The sequence below is a fragment of the Macrobrachium nipponense genome, chromosome 22, assembly GCF_015104395.2.
Source record: "Macrobrachium nipponense isolate FS-2020 chromosome 22, ASM1510439v2, whole genome shotgun sequence".
Taxonomy (NCBI): Eukaryota; Metazoa; Arthropoda; class Malacostraca; order Decapoda; family Palaemonidae; genus Macrobrachium; species Macrobrachium nipponense.
The window spans coordinates 37026398-37043607 of record NC_087213.1 but is presented as its reverse complement, the minus strand read 5'-3'; the positions used below and the strand labels follow the sequence as shown (position 1 = coordinate 37043607).

Below are 17210 nucleotides of genomic sequence, written 5' to 3'. Positions count from 1 at the left end.
ATTCCAAAAGTTATTAACTGCACTGGAATTTTTCCATCATGGGGCCCAGGGGTACTTTAATCTTTAGGTCTATTTTCCATAAGACTGGAAAAAAATGTAAATCTTGAAAAGATATCATTGGCTTATATGAAGTTCAATCTCCCGCTGATGGAACAAGTGGAAACGGATTCCCAAATGTTCGCGTCCCTGCCGTACCCCAAAAGGGAATGACATTACATGATTAGTATGGCCCAAGTGTAAACAAAATCCACTTGCTAGGACTGAAGGTATTAAAATAATACAGTCATCCCCATCCTAATCACATTACGTATGGGCAAACTGGACAGAAAGCCTTGAGTCTTATTCCTAGAACTAGAACCACCTGGAATATGTGGTCAAGCTCTACAGAATAGTTCCACATGAAAAAACAGGTCCGAACAATGTCGGGTAAATAATGGTTCTACCACAATTCCCACAAATTAGCTTCAGAATGAACTCCACTTCAAGCCATGATATATTTTCCTATTTATAATATTTTGTAAATTTTGACATTGGTGGAAAAATCCACAAATATTAATCCTAAATATATATAATAATATATCAGACTCTTGGGTTCGAACCTAGGAAAAAAAAATCCAGAGGTTCAAGAGGCCATTCACCATGTCAAGGTGGTCCCAAGTTAAGAGGGCAATCAGGGGGAACTTCTTAGAGATAAACGTTGCCTAAAGTACCTTAGAGGTAATCAGTAAATTATTATTCTTATTAAACTGTTCAACCGATCTATTGTGTGTGTGTTGTTTTTACGTTGCATGGAACCAGTGGTTATTCAGCAACGGGACCAACTGCTTTATGTGACTTCCGAACCACGTCGAGAGTGAACTTCTATTACCAGAAATACACATCTCCCACACCTCAATAAAATGCCCGTGAATGGAACTCGTGGCCACCAACACCATACCAACCACGCCACTAAGGGGCTTTAACGATCCATTGGACCCACCACTTAGAGCAAGGCCGGATAGTTCCTTCACTTTGTTCTCCACCTCCCTCAAATTCTAAAGTTTTTCCTGTACTTGAATTGTTTGTGTGTGCACTAAACAAACTGATCGTCAAGGAGCTTGGGAGTAATTATGCTTGCATCCCTCCTAATCACAGAAAGGGGGATTTTAAAAAGGGTACTTAAGCAGCCATGCCTGTTGATTTTTCAAGACATAAATATCACAAATAATGATGATATGTAATCCCGCAAGGTGGGTTCTTGCTGTATTGCAATGCATGGCATCCACCATGTCATGCCAGGTCAAACTACAACTACTATCCGACTTACAACCTGCTCGACATACGACCACTCGTACTTACAACCTTACTGCAGACAGTTGACCATCGAGTTACTTGGCACTGCGCCATCTCATGAGAACTCTCATCACTCAGGCATGAGAACTCTCATCACTCAGGCAGCATCAGTTTGAGTTACCCTGCCCTATCTGCAGCATCATTTGGTATTAACTGTACTGTAGACTGAATTGCAAACCAATTTACGTAAAAATCAACTTCTGACATGCATGCAAGAACCTAACCCCATTGTAACTCAATGCCTGATTGTATGTAATATATACTATTACATAAATGATTAAAATGTATTAGTAGAAGTACATTATGGTAAAAAGATTGAAATAATGATTGTACATTACATTACAGTACTAAGTAGGCACTTTTATATAGCAAGGGTTTGATAGTATACCCTACCCAGTATGTTGGCCACTTTCTAAGGTTCGACTTACATCCATTCTGACTTACAACCAGTGGGTCGGAACCAAACTTGGTTGTAAGTAGGATAGTACTTGTACTGACTGAAGACGTGATAGAAGTGTCATTTCAGTTTATGCTATTCATTTTTCCTGATTTCTTCTTAGGAGTTTACATCTTACTGGCAAAATTCCCACAGGTCCAGATGACTAGGTGAAAAAATAAAGAAATCTCTGAATACAGACATATTTTGATTAAAGCAAGCTTCTTGATTACATGGCTGTAACTGACACTGGAGCAAAGCTGTTCAGATGTGAGTTGCCAATCAGGTCACTTTTTACTCCTTACGATTTTTAGAGTTGAACTCTGTGAATGATAATAAAAGTCATATTATCAGCAGAAGAGGTAGCAAACCCTTGCTCTCTTCTTCACTGATCTTTCATAACAATGTTCCAAGATGTTGGCTACTACATCTCATGTTGATGGTAAGCATTCAGCTTCTCAAATTCTGAAAGGCTCTTACCCAATATGGGTACCTTGCTTTAAATTTCAGTGACTTTGGACATTTTCTACAAATTAACAAGATATTAAAAACTTGGTTTCCCAGTACAGTACTCTATTGGACCTGACACGTTTAAGAAACACACTGGTGAAGTACAGTATTTAATAAAAGGGGATGTGGTAAGATAAACTACGCTTTTATAGTATGTTCATCATACAAAACCAGTAATCATACGAGTGCCCTCTTCCATTTCCGAAGATCTAACTGCCTTGCATACAGTTTCTATAAAAAATGAGGTGACAGTTAATACATAACCAAGTATCCTGATGTGTGAGCTCAAGATGTGAGACTGCCATCTGTCTGACAGACAAAATACTGATGATCTGGGAAAAATCATGACCGCAATACTAGGAGTACACATGATTTTCGAGTTTGTTTAAAGAAACACATAAAAATAGCTCTTGGATGTAAGATTTCCAGATACCTACTGTGCTTGCTTATACATTATTTTCAGTTACGAAAATTGCTATTATTTTGATATATGAGGAATTCAGGTTCCATTTCAATCATGTCCCACCTCTCAATTATTTCCTTACATCTATACAGGTATATAGAAAACACATTATTTTTTGCTGTACAATAATATTAATTACAAATTTAATATTTTTTACTCTGGAAGTAAAGCTGAAAACTAAATTAAAATATGTTCTTTTAACATTTGTGATCAATAAACAATAGATATTACTAAACCATTTCATTTGAATGATTATCACAAATAACTTACAAAAATTAATTCCGATTTTCAAACAATAATTAGTCAACAAGACAGATCTACAATAAAATTCGTTTTACTACAGTGATAGGAAAACTTACTAAAAAAAACTACAATGATCAATCCATTCTTTTTTAGTTAATCTTGGCTACACTATAATTCAAACTGTCACAAACATGTATCAAATTGTTAATTTGGCTGAAGCATACAAAATAAAGGAGGGAAAAAATGACTAGATTTTAAGGTATAAATATAATCATACAGACACCCCTTGTAAACAATACTATATTAATGACTATCTGAATGCCCTAGGAGTGCAACTGTAGGTAACATAATAAAGCATTGTACTGTACTGTCTTAAAAACTCCAGCGTCTTCCTTGACTTTAGTAAAGCTACAATAAGATGCAGCTGGTAAAATCCACGTCTGTATCACACTGCTCAATAAAGTCTGCATAAGACTGCAGCAAATACATCACATCAAAACAGGAACAAAATTTTGAGAGTACTACACAAGCAATTTTCTGTTTATACTTAAATGAAATGTAATACACTGGTAAAACACAAGTTCTAATCAGCAAATCCACATTAAAAAAACAAAAAAAAAACAAAAGACTAGGAGTCAACAACAGCTATTGAGCCTAACAAAGACAATGTGATCATGGTTCAAAACATATGATTGAAACCAATTTCAACAGACCAATGAACAGCTTAGAACAAATCAAGAAAAGGAGTCTGTACAAAGGAAACAGAGGTTCAGCGAAAAATTCTTGAACACTAAGACCACTACACTAAATTCAATTGAAAATACACCTTCATGAAAACAACTTAATGTGAAATTTACTCTTCAGTAGACAGCACCCCATTTTCCTGCAGCTGATTACAAAATCTAAACCGACAGAACACTTTAGCGCAATGAAAATCACACACATTGAGATAAGTAGAACCACTGAGCAGCGTAACAACACATCAAAAGCAGACAGAAGCAATGAACATCTGAAGATTAAATGGAGTAAATGATGTACAAAATAATGTGTACAATATACTTCTGCTTTCCAGATTGTAAAATTTTGATTTTTTAATAAAATCCCACTTTTAAGATTGTTTTCCAATTTATCATGGTATATTTTGAGCCTTACAACGTATCAAATATTTTTTCGTAATCTTCCCAAATATTCAATGACCTTCCATGTGCATGAGAATCACTTCCTGCCTCTGAAGAGTCACATTTAAGAGACAAACAATTATGTAAAAGCACTTCTCTAATTATACTGTAACTAGCACATGTACTTAGTATTTACCATCTGTAGGAAGACAATTTTAATAAAATCATATCATACAGTACCCCATATTTCACTTAAAAGAAAAAAAAAAAAGAAACATGAATTTTCATCAATATTGTAATTGTAGTACAGTCAAAACCCTAAGCACTCAACAGCATCATCATTGTATGCAACATTATTCTTTCCCTTGTCACTCTGTATGCATCATCAAACATCTGGAAGCGTTGCTAAAATGTAACAATACAAAAATAAATAACCAAAGTAGCTTGGAAACCACATGGCACTAAGAAATGGCACCTTTGATGGCAGACTACAAGATGAATTACTTTCCAACATAACTGTATACTTCTGCTAACACAATAAGAAGGAAACATGAAAAAATTAAAAATTTTTATTTAATTTTCATACTAGGGAAAGCACAAATAGGTTACTGAAAAATGTTAACCAATTTTAACATGATAGCATCAAGGAAAACAATATAATTTTAACGGTCCTTCATACAAATAATTTACTAAACAATAAATACTCTAACAAGAAGAAATATCATGGCAAGATTTTAGAACTTGTAATACTGTACACAACCCCTTGGATAATGACTATGTTTGGTACAAATTTCAAAATTGTAATGTTGAACTCCAAAAGAACAATTTCAAATGCAAGGGAAAATAATTTAATAGGCTGTGATCTTAAACACAATAAATGAAAATTAGAAATTTTTTGTTTGCATTTAACTAAAAGTTGTACAAAAGCTAACTTAAAAATCTCCTTACCAAATTTCAACTCCATGCTAAATAAAGCGTAATACTTCCTTGAACTAGATATACCTATGTCATGGATACATCTTAACTTAGACAAGAGGAAAAAATAAATGCATAGTAATACCTATCAGTATCATTCACTTCAAAGAGGAAGTGTATTAACACGATGTACTGACATATAACAATGGTTTCTTGGTTGGTGAGATTCAAACTTTACAGGTAGGGAAAACCAATTAAGTAGAAAATTCAAATTTTTACCATTAGGCACTGAAATTAAGTAGAGAAAATAATTGTCCCTAATCTCTGAAGGATATTTAATTCATAAAAATGGCCAAGTATATTTTTTTACTTAACTAAAAAGGACGTGAAACTGCACGGCTATTCATAGATAACACAACACATACTGTATTGCATTTACCTTTTGAATAAACAAAAAAATACTATTCTACACACAATGACTAGAATCAATTTTTGTCCAAAGGTACTGTACTGGAAGTTACGACAATAAGAACATTTGTAATAGATGCAAATATCCAACAAGCACTGAGTGTCACCAGAGTATTGGTTTTATAAACCTTTATGTCTTAACATTACAAGATGCAATGAAAGCAAATCACGTACCTATAGTTTACAGACATCACTGAAGTCCTCACTGTACCTACATAAACCAAGTATTTCTCTAATTGGAGCTCTAAACAGCATCCTGTGCAATAAATGCATATGCATATTCAAGTCTCAATCTGTAAGTAAATATGCACTGGTATATATATATATACAAATATTTACATATATACCAACTTATGTAATGATAATTTATTTATACTAACAAATAAATAAGGAATGCTAAAACCATTCATGCATTCCATTATGACTACAGTAAAATAATAAATAATCAGGATATTTTGAACCTGTCAAAAATAAATAAAAAATAAATAGCATACATATTCACCATTTTTCTCTGCTGACTATACGGCACACAACATCTTTGGTTTCTCTATTGCATGAAAGGGTTTCACTCTTTTGAAGAAATCAGAATGCTTTCAAACATGATAACCACCTGAGACCTATGCCGAAAATCTACGTACAACAATACCACCCTGACAGACTGACGATATCTGTCCCATGGCACACTAATAAATGATGCTACTCCCCAAAGGGAATTCTAAAAGGCAACTGTAGCTCCTTATTATAATCTACAGTCTGTGGCAAACAATTGATGAATTAGACATACATCTCAAAGTTCCCATTTTGTATTATAATTCCCAGTATATTGTACTTACTTGTCTTTTGCAAAACCAAAAGAACTCTTTACCTGCATCCTACATTATACACACCTGACTTCCAACTGCTAATTTCATCATCTTTCAAAGAGTTAATAACCTAAATGTTTTCAATAGACAAGTGATTATATCTCCTAAGTTTACCCATACTCAGCCACACTCATGAACCATATGATTACTTAATTGACGATGATTGGGAAAACGTTTATCACAAACTTTACATATGAACTGCGACTGTGGCTGACTTGATCGATGCTGAGTACGCTGGTGATGCCGGAGTTGAGCAGGATCATTGAAAGAAGCTTGGCACTGGGGACAACCAACAGGAGCACCTGCTGTATTTCCTCCTCCAGCATGCACTCTCCGATGGACATTTAAATGTGACGTAGTGATAAATGTAGCACCACAGTCACTACAAGAGTATGGTCTTTCACCTGTATGAGTTCGACGATGCACTGTTAAATGCGAGGACGTGACAAAACATGCACCACAATATTCACAAGAAAATGGTTTTTCTCCTGTGTGTGTTTTCATATGCACCTTCAAACTATGCGCACGAGTGAAATTATTACCACACAGCTGACAAGAGAAAGGCTTTTCCCCCCTATGTCGACGGAGATGTACCTGGAGTGAACCGTTCTGAGTGAAGGTGGCACCACATTCATCACAACTAAAGGGTTTTTTAGAAGAATGAATGGCGGCATGTTGTCTCAAGGAGGATTTATCAGAGAATATTTGTTGACACTGATTGCACTTCACAGAAGTTGGATTAAGAACCACAACAGTGCCAAGATTGTGAAGCTGCTTTCTGTGCCTTTTCAAACCCCTTTTGGTCATAAAACTTTGTTTGCATGTATGATAAGTATTTGCACTACTTTCTGAGAAGTGTTCTTTTATGTGCTCTTGGAGTTCTGATTTTGTTTCAAACTCTGTGTTACAAAGTGCACAAGAATTCTGTAATTTTACCAAGTGGGCTTCCATATGAGCCTTGTAATCAGCTTCATCTGAGAAATGCATTACACAATCAGAACACTGATAAGCTACCACACGAACTCGTGTCGTTTTCCTGGTCTCTGGGGTACTGACCTCCATCTCCTCTTTGACATCTTCTATCTTTTCTTCTTTGACCCATGTCATGGTCTCTATAACATGCTCCTCACTATCTATTGAATGCTCAATAGTATCTATTGGTTCAACTTTTATTTCTGGGGTTCCACTACCTTCAGTAAAACATAAATCATCTTTCATCTCATAAATTTTCTCAACAATGACCTCACCACCTTCCTGTCCTGTTGGTGACGCCAGTAAACCTGGTGGTGCTACCGTTTCCTCAATGAGAGTAAAAAAGACATCAGGATTTGGATCAGAGGAAATTCTTGATTCATGGCTCAAGGATGAGGAAGACTTATTCAGGTTGTCCCAAGAGGTTGCTCCCAATTCCACCTCTTCCACAACCTCTTCAAATCCTGCAACTGTATACAAAAATATTATATTCCAGAAATGAACATGAAGTACCTTAAAAATGAAATATTTTCCTACAGTATGCATAGTATTGTAGTACATACAGATTCATGATAAAGAAACAGCATACGTATATAGTAAGTCATCATGCCTGGACAACATCTAATAAGAGTAGTTTAGTGTAATTGCAGCAAAGTTTAAGCTTGGTAACGGGTATAAAAAATGGGATCCAGCATGAAGATTCTTAGTTTTTCAAAAAATAGCATCAAAATAGATCTACAAATTATCTTTTCACGCACATAAAACTACAAAAATTACTGTACATGTTAAAATACAACCATTATCAAGGTGAACATGGTATTTAAAGAAAGGCATTCATTTCTTTCAAAATGCAAAAGAATAACAAGATGTACTGAATAACATATCCAACAACTCTAGAAAGCAGTTGAATTCTCATGTGACCCCTCACACAAGGAAATGCTACTTTGAAGTCCAAAACACTTGAGCATGAAGGCAAATGTCTTCTTATAAGCCTCCAAACTAGGTAAATCCCAGAAACAAAATAAAATATAGAATTTGCAGAATTGTATAAAATTTAAAAAATGATATAAAAACCAAAACATTTCAATCAACTGACCGTTCAAACAAAAGCAAACCCAAGGAATCATTAGGAAATAGCAATATGAAGATTAAATTTTTTTGTGTGCGATGCATCTCCATACTTTGTGCATAAGGGTATACAGAATTTCTGGGAAATATAAATGTATCACTATATGGTGTAAGAAATACTAAAATGCAAAACTTTTGCATCCTACTTTGGCTATGCTCCTTTTCATCAAGATAAATCTTTCCTCTGATAAGAAAAGGAACCTTAGGGTTGTGCTGCACAAGACTGACCTAGTTCTTCATTTCCCATTATTGAACTGTCAGACCTTAAGGTTACTGTTCATTTTTTTATAAAATCCCCTAGTGTAACAGTCCTGTCCACTACAAAAAGATTGAATCTGCTGAGGTAAAACTAATGCTCCCCTCTGGCCTATATTCCTGAAATCTTTGTGTCCTTCTAAATGTACTCTTCACCCATCTATGAATGATTTTCAAAGTGAAGAGCCTCTGCATTCATCTTTCCTCTGAAATCAGTTCCTACTTATGAAACTGGTGTGCAATGTATTGACAAAACTACAGTACGTGTATTGTGACTGCATCCCCAGGAATTGAACAAAAAAGACCTATGAAGCTGCCTATCCTTGATGTTGATGTTATCCTCCAGTTCACCAAGTCTATTCATAGTTTGACAAAGATTACCTACTTTGACAGTCTAAGGTTAAGTTTCTTCTAATGAAAAAATATAGTTCGGTTTGTAGCATCTGACTATCTGACTTGAATCCTTCTCCACTCTTACCTTAATGTTGTATCTTTTTCCAATATGCCTCGAATTTAATTGAACTGAATTAATATCAATCAAGCACCAGGTCTTGGAGACCATATGGTGCTATATTATGCTGATTATAGATACAGTATGGTCAGAATTATTGGTTGCTAGGTTATATTAGATGAGGAAGTAGTACGATAAACTGTATGGAGCTTGTTATTTGAGATACTGGACCAGACAGACTGCCAGCAATTTTGTAAGTAGTAACGGAATAACGGGCAGTAATCTGAAAAATGGATGATTTTAAAAAGTGGGCATCCCAAAGAAGCCAGAGTAAGCCAAAAAGTCCACTTGCTTACTGCCTAGGATGCCCACATGGCTCAGGATCCAGCAGAAGCAGACTAATTTTTTCCGGATTGAAATATGAAAGAGCTAATAGGACACGAGCCAATCACCCAGAAATAGATTTTTCCTACGTCAAAATCCCTTTTTTATAGCCAACAAACCTGAGGTTGTATTTAATTAAGCTCATCTTATGCCAGCACGGGCTCTTGCTCACACAGCAGCTTGTAATCCTGAGATCTTAACAATAGGATAAATCTTCTGGCACCAGCTGGAAACCAGTTAAAAAACAATCACAGATTGTAAATTCAAAGAATCTGCGGCATCTAGCATCTAATGCGTAGAAGAGGTGGAGTGGTCATTAACCATGCATGAACCTTGTGACACATGCAGTCTTTCTTCCAAACCAGGATTACTAAAGTGGTGGCTAGAGGTGGCCAGTCAATGTTAAGACCTCAGGTGTGTTAGCTATGAAAAATACAAATTGATTAAAAATTTGCCATTTATTCATATGCGGAACAAACCTTCGGTCTAAACAATAGGATAGACTCATACTTGAAGGGAAGTATGAGAATCCTGAACTGACTAGAGGTTCGGCACATCCGATCACCCTTTCCAGAAATGAGATTTCAAAAGAAGGGAGTCTAAGCCTATGAATGATTAAATATATAGATATCTAAAACTCAGTCCTCCGGAGCCAACACAACGAGATGTCCTGATTCATTGCATCCATGGAAGAAAACCAGAAACATCATCTGTTCAACCAACAACCATGACAGCCACAAGCAAACGGTTTGTCACCACTCATCACTCCCCTTGCTGGAGAGAGGAGTATATGCTACTGAGAAGCAGGTTTGTATGTTGTAAGGAACATAAAAATAAGAGGTATATGTAACAGTAAGTATGCTGTACTCACCTACATCAAGCCAGATCCAGCCTATGATGTGTTTATTCTTCAATCCACCCATAGGAATGAGAAATGGAAAAAAAAAGGGAAAAAAGGAGACCAGTCATCTCCCTCATTCTCTCTTCCTCACAATCATCTTAGGTATGATACAAACTGTCCAGCCAGGGGCACAGGATGAGTTAAACAACTTATTGGGCAGCCAGCACTGGACCGAAGGAAAAGTGTCGAAGGTCCTGTGGACAATATCCTTGAAGTAAAAGGAAGTGAAAGTGGTCTGCCAAAGCCATGAACAAGCATTCCAGATCCTGCACTGGAAGTCAGCAGTGGATAAAGTATCGACACTCAATGAAGAGTGTCAATGTGGCGGGATAACAAGCTTAAAAGCAAGGAGCTGTCAACCGGTGTATAACCTCTATGTGACTAGACCTCCTACAATACCCTTGTTCCAGGCACTACCAAGGAACAAAATGACCACCTGACTGAAAATCAATGATTGTGGAAGACTGCGTCCAATCTTCACAAACAACCATAAAAATTCAATATTTCCAAGGAAAAATAGGGTATTGGGTTATGGGGTTGCAGGGGTAGTCCCTTCTCCCACTACTGAATTAGCTGCTACAAATGGCCCCAGCGTGTAGCAGTCTTCATAAAGAGTTTGCACTTGTTTCAAGTAGTGCGAGGCAAACACTGATTTGCTTCTCCAGAAGGTTGTGTCCAGGATACTCTGAAGGGATTCCGAATGAGCTTCCCTTATCAATTGTCTGATAAAAAAGGATAGCGCATTCTTTGACATTTGCAGAGAGGGCTTTTTAACTGAGCACCAAAGCGCCTCTGACTTGCCACGTAAATCCTTCGTCCTTTCCAGGTAATACTTAAGAGCTCTTACCAGACACAGGACTCTCTCTAATTCTTCACCTGCGATATCTGATAGATTCGGAATCTCGAACGCTTTGGGCCAGGGCCGAGATGGGCATTCATTCTTTGCTAGAAACCCCAGCTGTAGAGAGCAGATAGCCTTGCCATGTCTAAAACCTACAGTTTTGCTGAAGGCATGAATTTCACTGACTCTTTTTGCTGTAGCCAAACTGACTAAGAAAAGAGTTTTCATGGTGAGGTCTTTTAATGATGTTTTATGCAAAGGCTCGAACCTATCACTCATGAGAAACTTCAGGACTACGTCTAGATTCCAAGCTGGTGAGGACTGTAGTCTCTCCTTAGTGGTTTCGAAGGATCTGAGAAGGTCTTGGAGATCTTTATTGTCAGACAAGTCCAAGTTCCTGTGTCTGAAGACAGCTGCCAACATGCTTCTGTATCCCTTAACGGTTGAGGTCGAAAAGTTACGTCTCCTCTTAAGGTAAAGAAGGAAGTCAGCTATCTGGGTCACAGAGGTACTGGAAGAGGAAACAGAGTTGTCCTTGCACCATCCTCTAAATATCTCCCACTTGGATTGGTATACCTTAATGGTGGATGACCTCCTTGCTCTTGCGATCGCTCTAGCTGCCTCCTTCGAAAAACCTCTAGCTCTTGTGAGTTTTTCGATAGTCTGAAGGCAGTTACTTGTAGAGCTTGGAGGTTTTGGTGATACCTTTCCAAGTGGGGTTGTTTGAGTAGATCTACTCTCATAGGGAGACTTCTGGGGGTGTCCACCATCCATTCCAGTACCTCTGTGAACCATTCTCTTGTCGGCCAAAAAGGGACCACTAGAGTCATTCTGGTGCCCTCGTGAGACACGAACTTCTGTAGAACTTTGTGTACTATCTTGAAAGGAGGGAAAGCGTACACGTCTAAATGCGACCAATCCATGAGGAACGCGTCTATGCAAGTCGCTTCGGGATCTGGTACGGGAGAACAGTAAGTCTCCAGCCTCTTCGTTTGTGCTGTGGCGAAGAGGTCTATGCATGGACGTCCCCAACTCCGCCACAAGCTCTTGCACACATCCTGATGTAGAGTCCATTCCGTTGCCAAGACTTGACTTTTCCTGCTCAGGATGTCTGCCCTGACATTCCTTTCCCCTTGAATAAAGTGTGTGACTAAACTCACATTCTTCTCTTTCGCCCAGAGAAGGAGTTCTCTCAACGTCTCGTACAGGAACCTGGAGTGGGTTCCGCCTTGCTTGTTGATGTAGGCCAACGCCGTCGTGTTGTCGGAGTTGACCTGCACAACCCTGTTCTGAACTGAGCTTTCGAACTCTTTGAGAGCCAAAAAGATTGCAGTCAGCTCCTTTTGATTTATGTGGAACCTCTCTTGTCCTCTGGTCCAGGAGCCCGAGACCTCCAACTTTCCTAGTGTTGCCCCCCACCCCGATTCCGAGGTGTCGGAAAACAACACTAGGTCTGGGTTCCTCTGCTTTAGGGCAAGGCCTTCCTAAAGCTTGACGGGGTCATTCCACCACTGTAGACATTGTTTCATCGTCTCCGACACGGGAATGCACTTTGTCTCCAGTTCCTTCCCCTTGTCCCAGTGCCGATTGAGGTGGAACTGAAGTGGGCAAAGGTTTAGTCTTCCCAGGGAGACAAACTGCTCTAGCGAAGAAAGGGTCCCCAGCAGACTCATCCATTCCCTCGCAGAGCACGTCCGTTTCCTTAGGAAGTCCTGCAGTTTTACTAAGGCTTGTTCCATCCTTGACGCAGATGGAAAAGCCCGAAAAGTCTAACTCTGAATCCTCATACCAAGGTAGAGGATCTCTTGGGATGGGGTCAGTTGCGACTTCTGCTTGTTTACCAGAAGGCCTAGTTCCTCTGATAAACGAATTGTTGTCTGAAGATCCTCCAGGCAGCAAGTGGAGGAAGGAGCTCTGAGAAGCCAGTCGTCCAGATACAGTGAGGCCCTGATACCTCTCGTGTGTAGCATTCCTGCTACGTTTTTCATCAGCCTCGTGAAAATTTGGCGCTCGGGTGGATAGGGATGTGAAAATACGCATCCTGAAGATCCAAAAACAGTCGTCCTGTCTGATTGCTGCTAGGACTGATTTCGTTGTCTCCATTGTGAACTTTGTTCTTTGTACAAAAACGTTGAGAGCACTCACGTCCAGTACTGGTCTCCATCCCCCCGAACTCTTGGGAACCAGGAATAATCGATTGTAAAAACCTGGTGACTCCAGATTTTGAACCTTCTCTATTGCTTCCTTCTGCAACAACAGAGAAACTTGTTGTTGTATCGCCTGTGCCTTGGATTCCTCTCTGTATCTGGCCAAAAGATCTATTGGTTTTACTGCTAAAGGAGGTTTTCTCAGGAAAGGATCTTGTACCCCTCCTTGAGCTGTTGAATGGACCAAAGGTCTGCTCCTCTCTTCTCCCATACTTGCCAGAAGTTGGACAGTCTGGCTCCTACCGCTGTCTGAAGAAGAGGGCTGTCAGACCCTGCTTTGTCCTTGTCTTGAGCCTCTCTTCTTTGTACTCTTTCCCGTAGGTCTAGTGTTACCTCAACCGAGGGCTTTACCCCGAAAGGGCTGAGAAACCCGAGACACAGGAGCTTCTTCCTTAATTTTTTGTGTTAAGAAGCTCGCTGGCAGAACTTTCCTCGCTGTCTTCGTTATTAAGTCCTGCGTGGCCTTTTGGGCTAAGGCAGAGGAGACCTCTTTCACCAACTCTTGCGGGAAAAGGCGTGCGGAAAGAGGCGATAAAGCAGTTCCGATTTCTGAATGGGCATGACCCCATTAGCAAGGAAAGAACAAATTTGGGCTCTTTTCTTAAGAATTCCTGCCGAGAAAAGCGCCACTAACTCGTTAGAACCATCTCCTTTACCAACTCTTGCGGGAAAAGGTGTGTGGAAAGAGGTGCATAAAGCAGTTCCAATTTCTGAATGGGCATGACCCCATTAACAAGGAAAGAACAAATTTGGGCTCTTTTCTTAAGAATTCCTGCCAGAGAAAAGCGCCGCTAACTCGTTAGAACCATCTCTAAGTGCTTTATCTATACATGACATTAGATGTACCAGCTCTTCGGTGTCAGCGGTCTTGAAAGACTCTATCTTCTTTCCCAAGGCTCCCAGAGTCCAGTCCAGGAAGTTAAAGACCTCAAAGGCTCTGAATATTCCTTTGAGGAGGTGGTCCATCTCTGATGCTGACCAAGAAACCTTAGTCTTTCCCATGGCCACCCGACGAGAGGCGTCCACCAGACTCGAGAAGTCCCCCTGGGAAGAGGCAGGAACTCCCAGGCCGAGAGCTTCTCCAGTCTCATACCAGATACTCGATCTAGACGCTAATCTGGCCAGAGGAAACGAGAATATTGTCTTTCCTTGGTCCTTCTTAGTCTCCATCCAATCCCCCATGACTTTCAATGCTCTCTTGGACGAGCGGGACAAAACCATCTTCGTAAATATGGCCTTCTTTGACGACTTCCCTAGAGTAAATTCTGAAGGCGGGGGACGAGGGGCAGCTGGAATAAAGTTCTCCGGAAAAACTTCTGTAAAGAACCTCATGAGTCTTTTTAAGTCCGACGAGGGGTGCTGTTCCTTCCGATCCTCTTCATCGGAAATGTCCTCTACGGAATTAACAGGAGAAGGGGGGAAATCATCGTTCCCTTCTTCTGATTGTCCTAAGACCGAAGTAGCGACGTCCTGCTTCCTTGTCGTCGTCTCCTTATTATCTTCTTGACGCCTGGCATCCTGGAGTTGAAACTCTTGACGCTCGGCGTCCTGGCGTCCAACCTCTTGACGCCTGGCATCCTGGCGTCCAAACTCTTGACGCTCGGCGTCCTGGCGTCCAACCTCTTGACGCCTGGCGTCCTGGAGTCCAACCTCTTGACGCCTGGCGTCCTGGCGTCCAAACTACTCGGGCGTCCTGGCGTCCAATCTTTTGACGCTTGCTGTCCTGTCGAACCTTGAGGTCACTTGCTGCTGGACGCTCGCCGCCTGTGCGACACACGTCAAAAGCTTCCTCAGGATGACTTACAGCGCTTGGAACCTCTTGAGCTGGACGATTACTGACATCTTTCTTTGCTGCAGGCTGCCAGACCTGCATCAGGGAGGAGAGTTTCTGTTGCATGTCTTGAAGCAAAGTTATTTGAGGAGCTTCTTGCTGCTGGGGACAGACTGGGGAAGCCGCAACATCATCCAACTCCCTCTCCACGTTACGTAAGGGTTGGGAAAAACGTTTCAGAGACAAGTACCAATCCGAAGGAGGAGGGGGAGCATGCACCGAAGGCAGAAAAGCGTCCGATATCTTTTTGTCTCCTACCGAAGCAGACAGCCGCCTGTGCGACAATTTACGTCTGTATTTAGCAGGAGAGCTACCATCGGAGCTGGAAGGGAAGCGCTCCGGGCTGCTCCAATGGCTACATCCTGGGGCCTGAGGCGTCACTTCACGACGCTGCTCAACAGTGTATTTTCTTTTGAGGGGTCTTGACTCCGACATAAGACGCCAGCCCAGTCTGGGAACTGCATCGTCCGACGAAGAAGAGCACAATTTTACCTCACCTTTCCTATGGCGAGGGTGAGCGTCCTGGGAAACGTCAACAGGTACGCTCGAGGACGACGCTTGGGAGCTAAAACCTCTCGCCTGTCGACTTTCCTTCTCACTGGGTTTGTGAGCTTGGAAGAGGTCATAGGGCTAGGAGCACGACAGGTCCGAGCGGCCGCACCTCCACTGCACTTGCACTGATTTTAGCACTGACACTTGTGTTTCTTAAATCTCTCACATTTGACCATAACTTCTCCCTGTCTTTTGCGAGGGATTCTACACTTTTACCAAGGGCTTGAATGGCCGCCACCATGTCCTTTAAAGTTGGATCATTACCTGTATCAGTAGGGGGATCTGGAACTACCACAACGGGAGAAGGATCAATAGGCTCATTAGCAAGGGGGAGAGAACTGTCAACTCCCTGACTATCTCTAGAAGAGCGAGACATACTACTCTTGGCTCTCCTGATCCTGTCCTTTTCAAGCTTTCGCACATAGCGGTAATATTCCATCCACTTATTATCAGGTAAATCTAAACATTCATCACATCTATCATCCAACTCACAACTCTTGCCTCTACATTTCATACAAACCGAATGTGGATCTAACGAGGCTTTAGCAGCTGAGTCTTACATCCTCTCACACATTCTACAATCAAAGAAGAGTCAGACATGTTGAAAAATCCAAAAGAGAGATCAAAACAAGCAAGAGTCAAACCAACAATATCTAAAAAGGGTCAGAGAAATCCAAAGCAAATCCAAAAACAAGCGAAAGCCAAAGCCAAAGTGTACTTCATCAAATAAGCTGCGAAAAAACACGGGCCAAACGAGCAAAATTCCAACGATGTCACCGGTAAGGTGGCAGGGAAGATCTGAGGAATAGTTGGAATGGTTCCAGGTACCTGGGTAAAGGGCGCACAGGTGGTACACCTGACTACCCAATCAGGGATTGCCGCGAGTTTTGAAATTCTGCCGTGACATCAGGGACGTAAACATATATATATATATAACTACCAGGTGAGTTAGATGTTTAAAAAGTAAGGTTTTCTTAGGATTTTTGGCTATGTTCCGGCTTACGACGCATCTCAAGAACGGAACCCCCGTCGCAACCCGGGGACTGCCTTATAAACGTTTTCCGTGTTTTTTTCTTGAGTTTTAACTAACAAAATGTGTAGGCACTTTTAAGCATTTTTATTTATAAGGGTTTCAACTATTCACGGATTCTAGCTATTTGTGGGGCGTTCTGGTAATCATCCCCCGCGAATACGGGAGGAACACTGTATCATTGTTATTATTATTAATATTATCATCATTATTATTTAATCTTATTATTTGAAAATATTAATAAACATGTGTACATATATGTACCATAAAAACTCTCTTATCTCAGTAAGAGAGAGAGAGAGAGAGAGAG

General features: G+C 40.2%; 1 protein-coding gene across 1 annotated transcript in view; it reads right to left on the bottom strand.

Annotated features, from left to right (window-relative positions):
• Positions 1 to 3117: 3117 nt before the first annotated feature.
• Positions 3118 to 17210, bottom strand: part of LOC135198596 (zinc finger protein 25-like) — a 30348-nt gene continuing 16255 nt past the window's right edge. The window contains exon 3 of the mRNA XM_064226328.1: positions 3118 to 7790. Within this exon, the coding sequence (XP_064082398.1) occupies positions 6469 to 7790 (1322 nt within the window). The 3' untranslated portion in view covers positions 3118 to 6468. The remainder of the gene's footprint in view (positions 7791 to 17210) is intronic.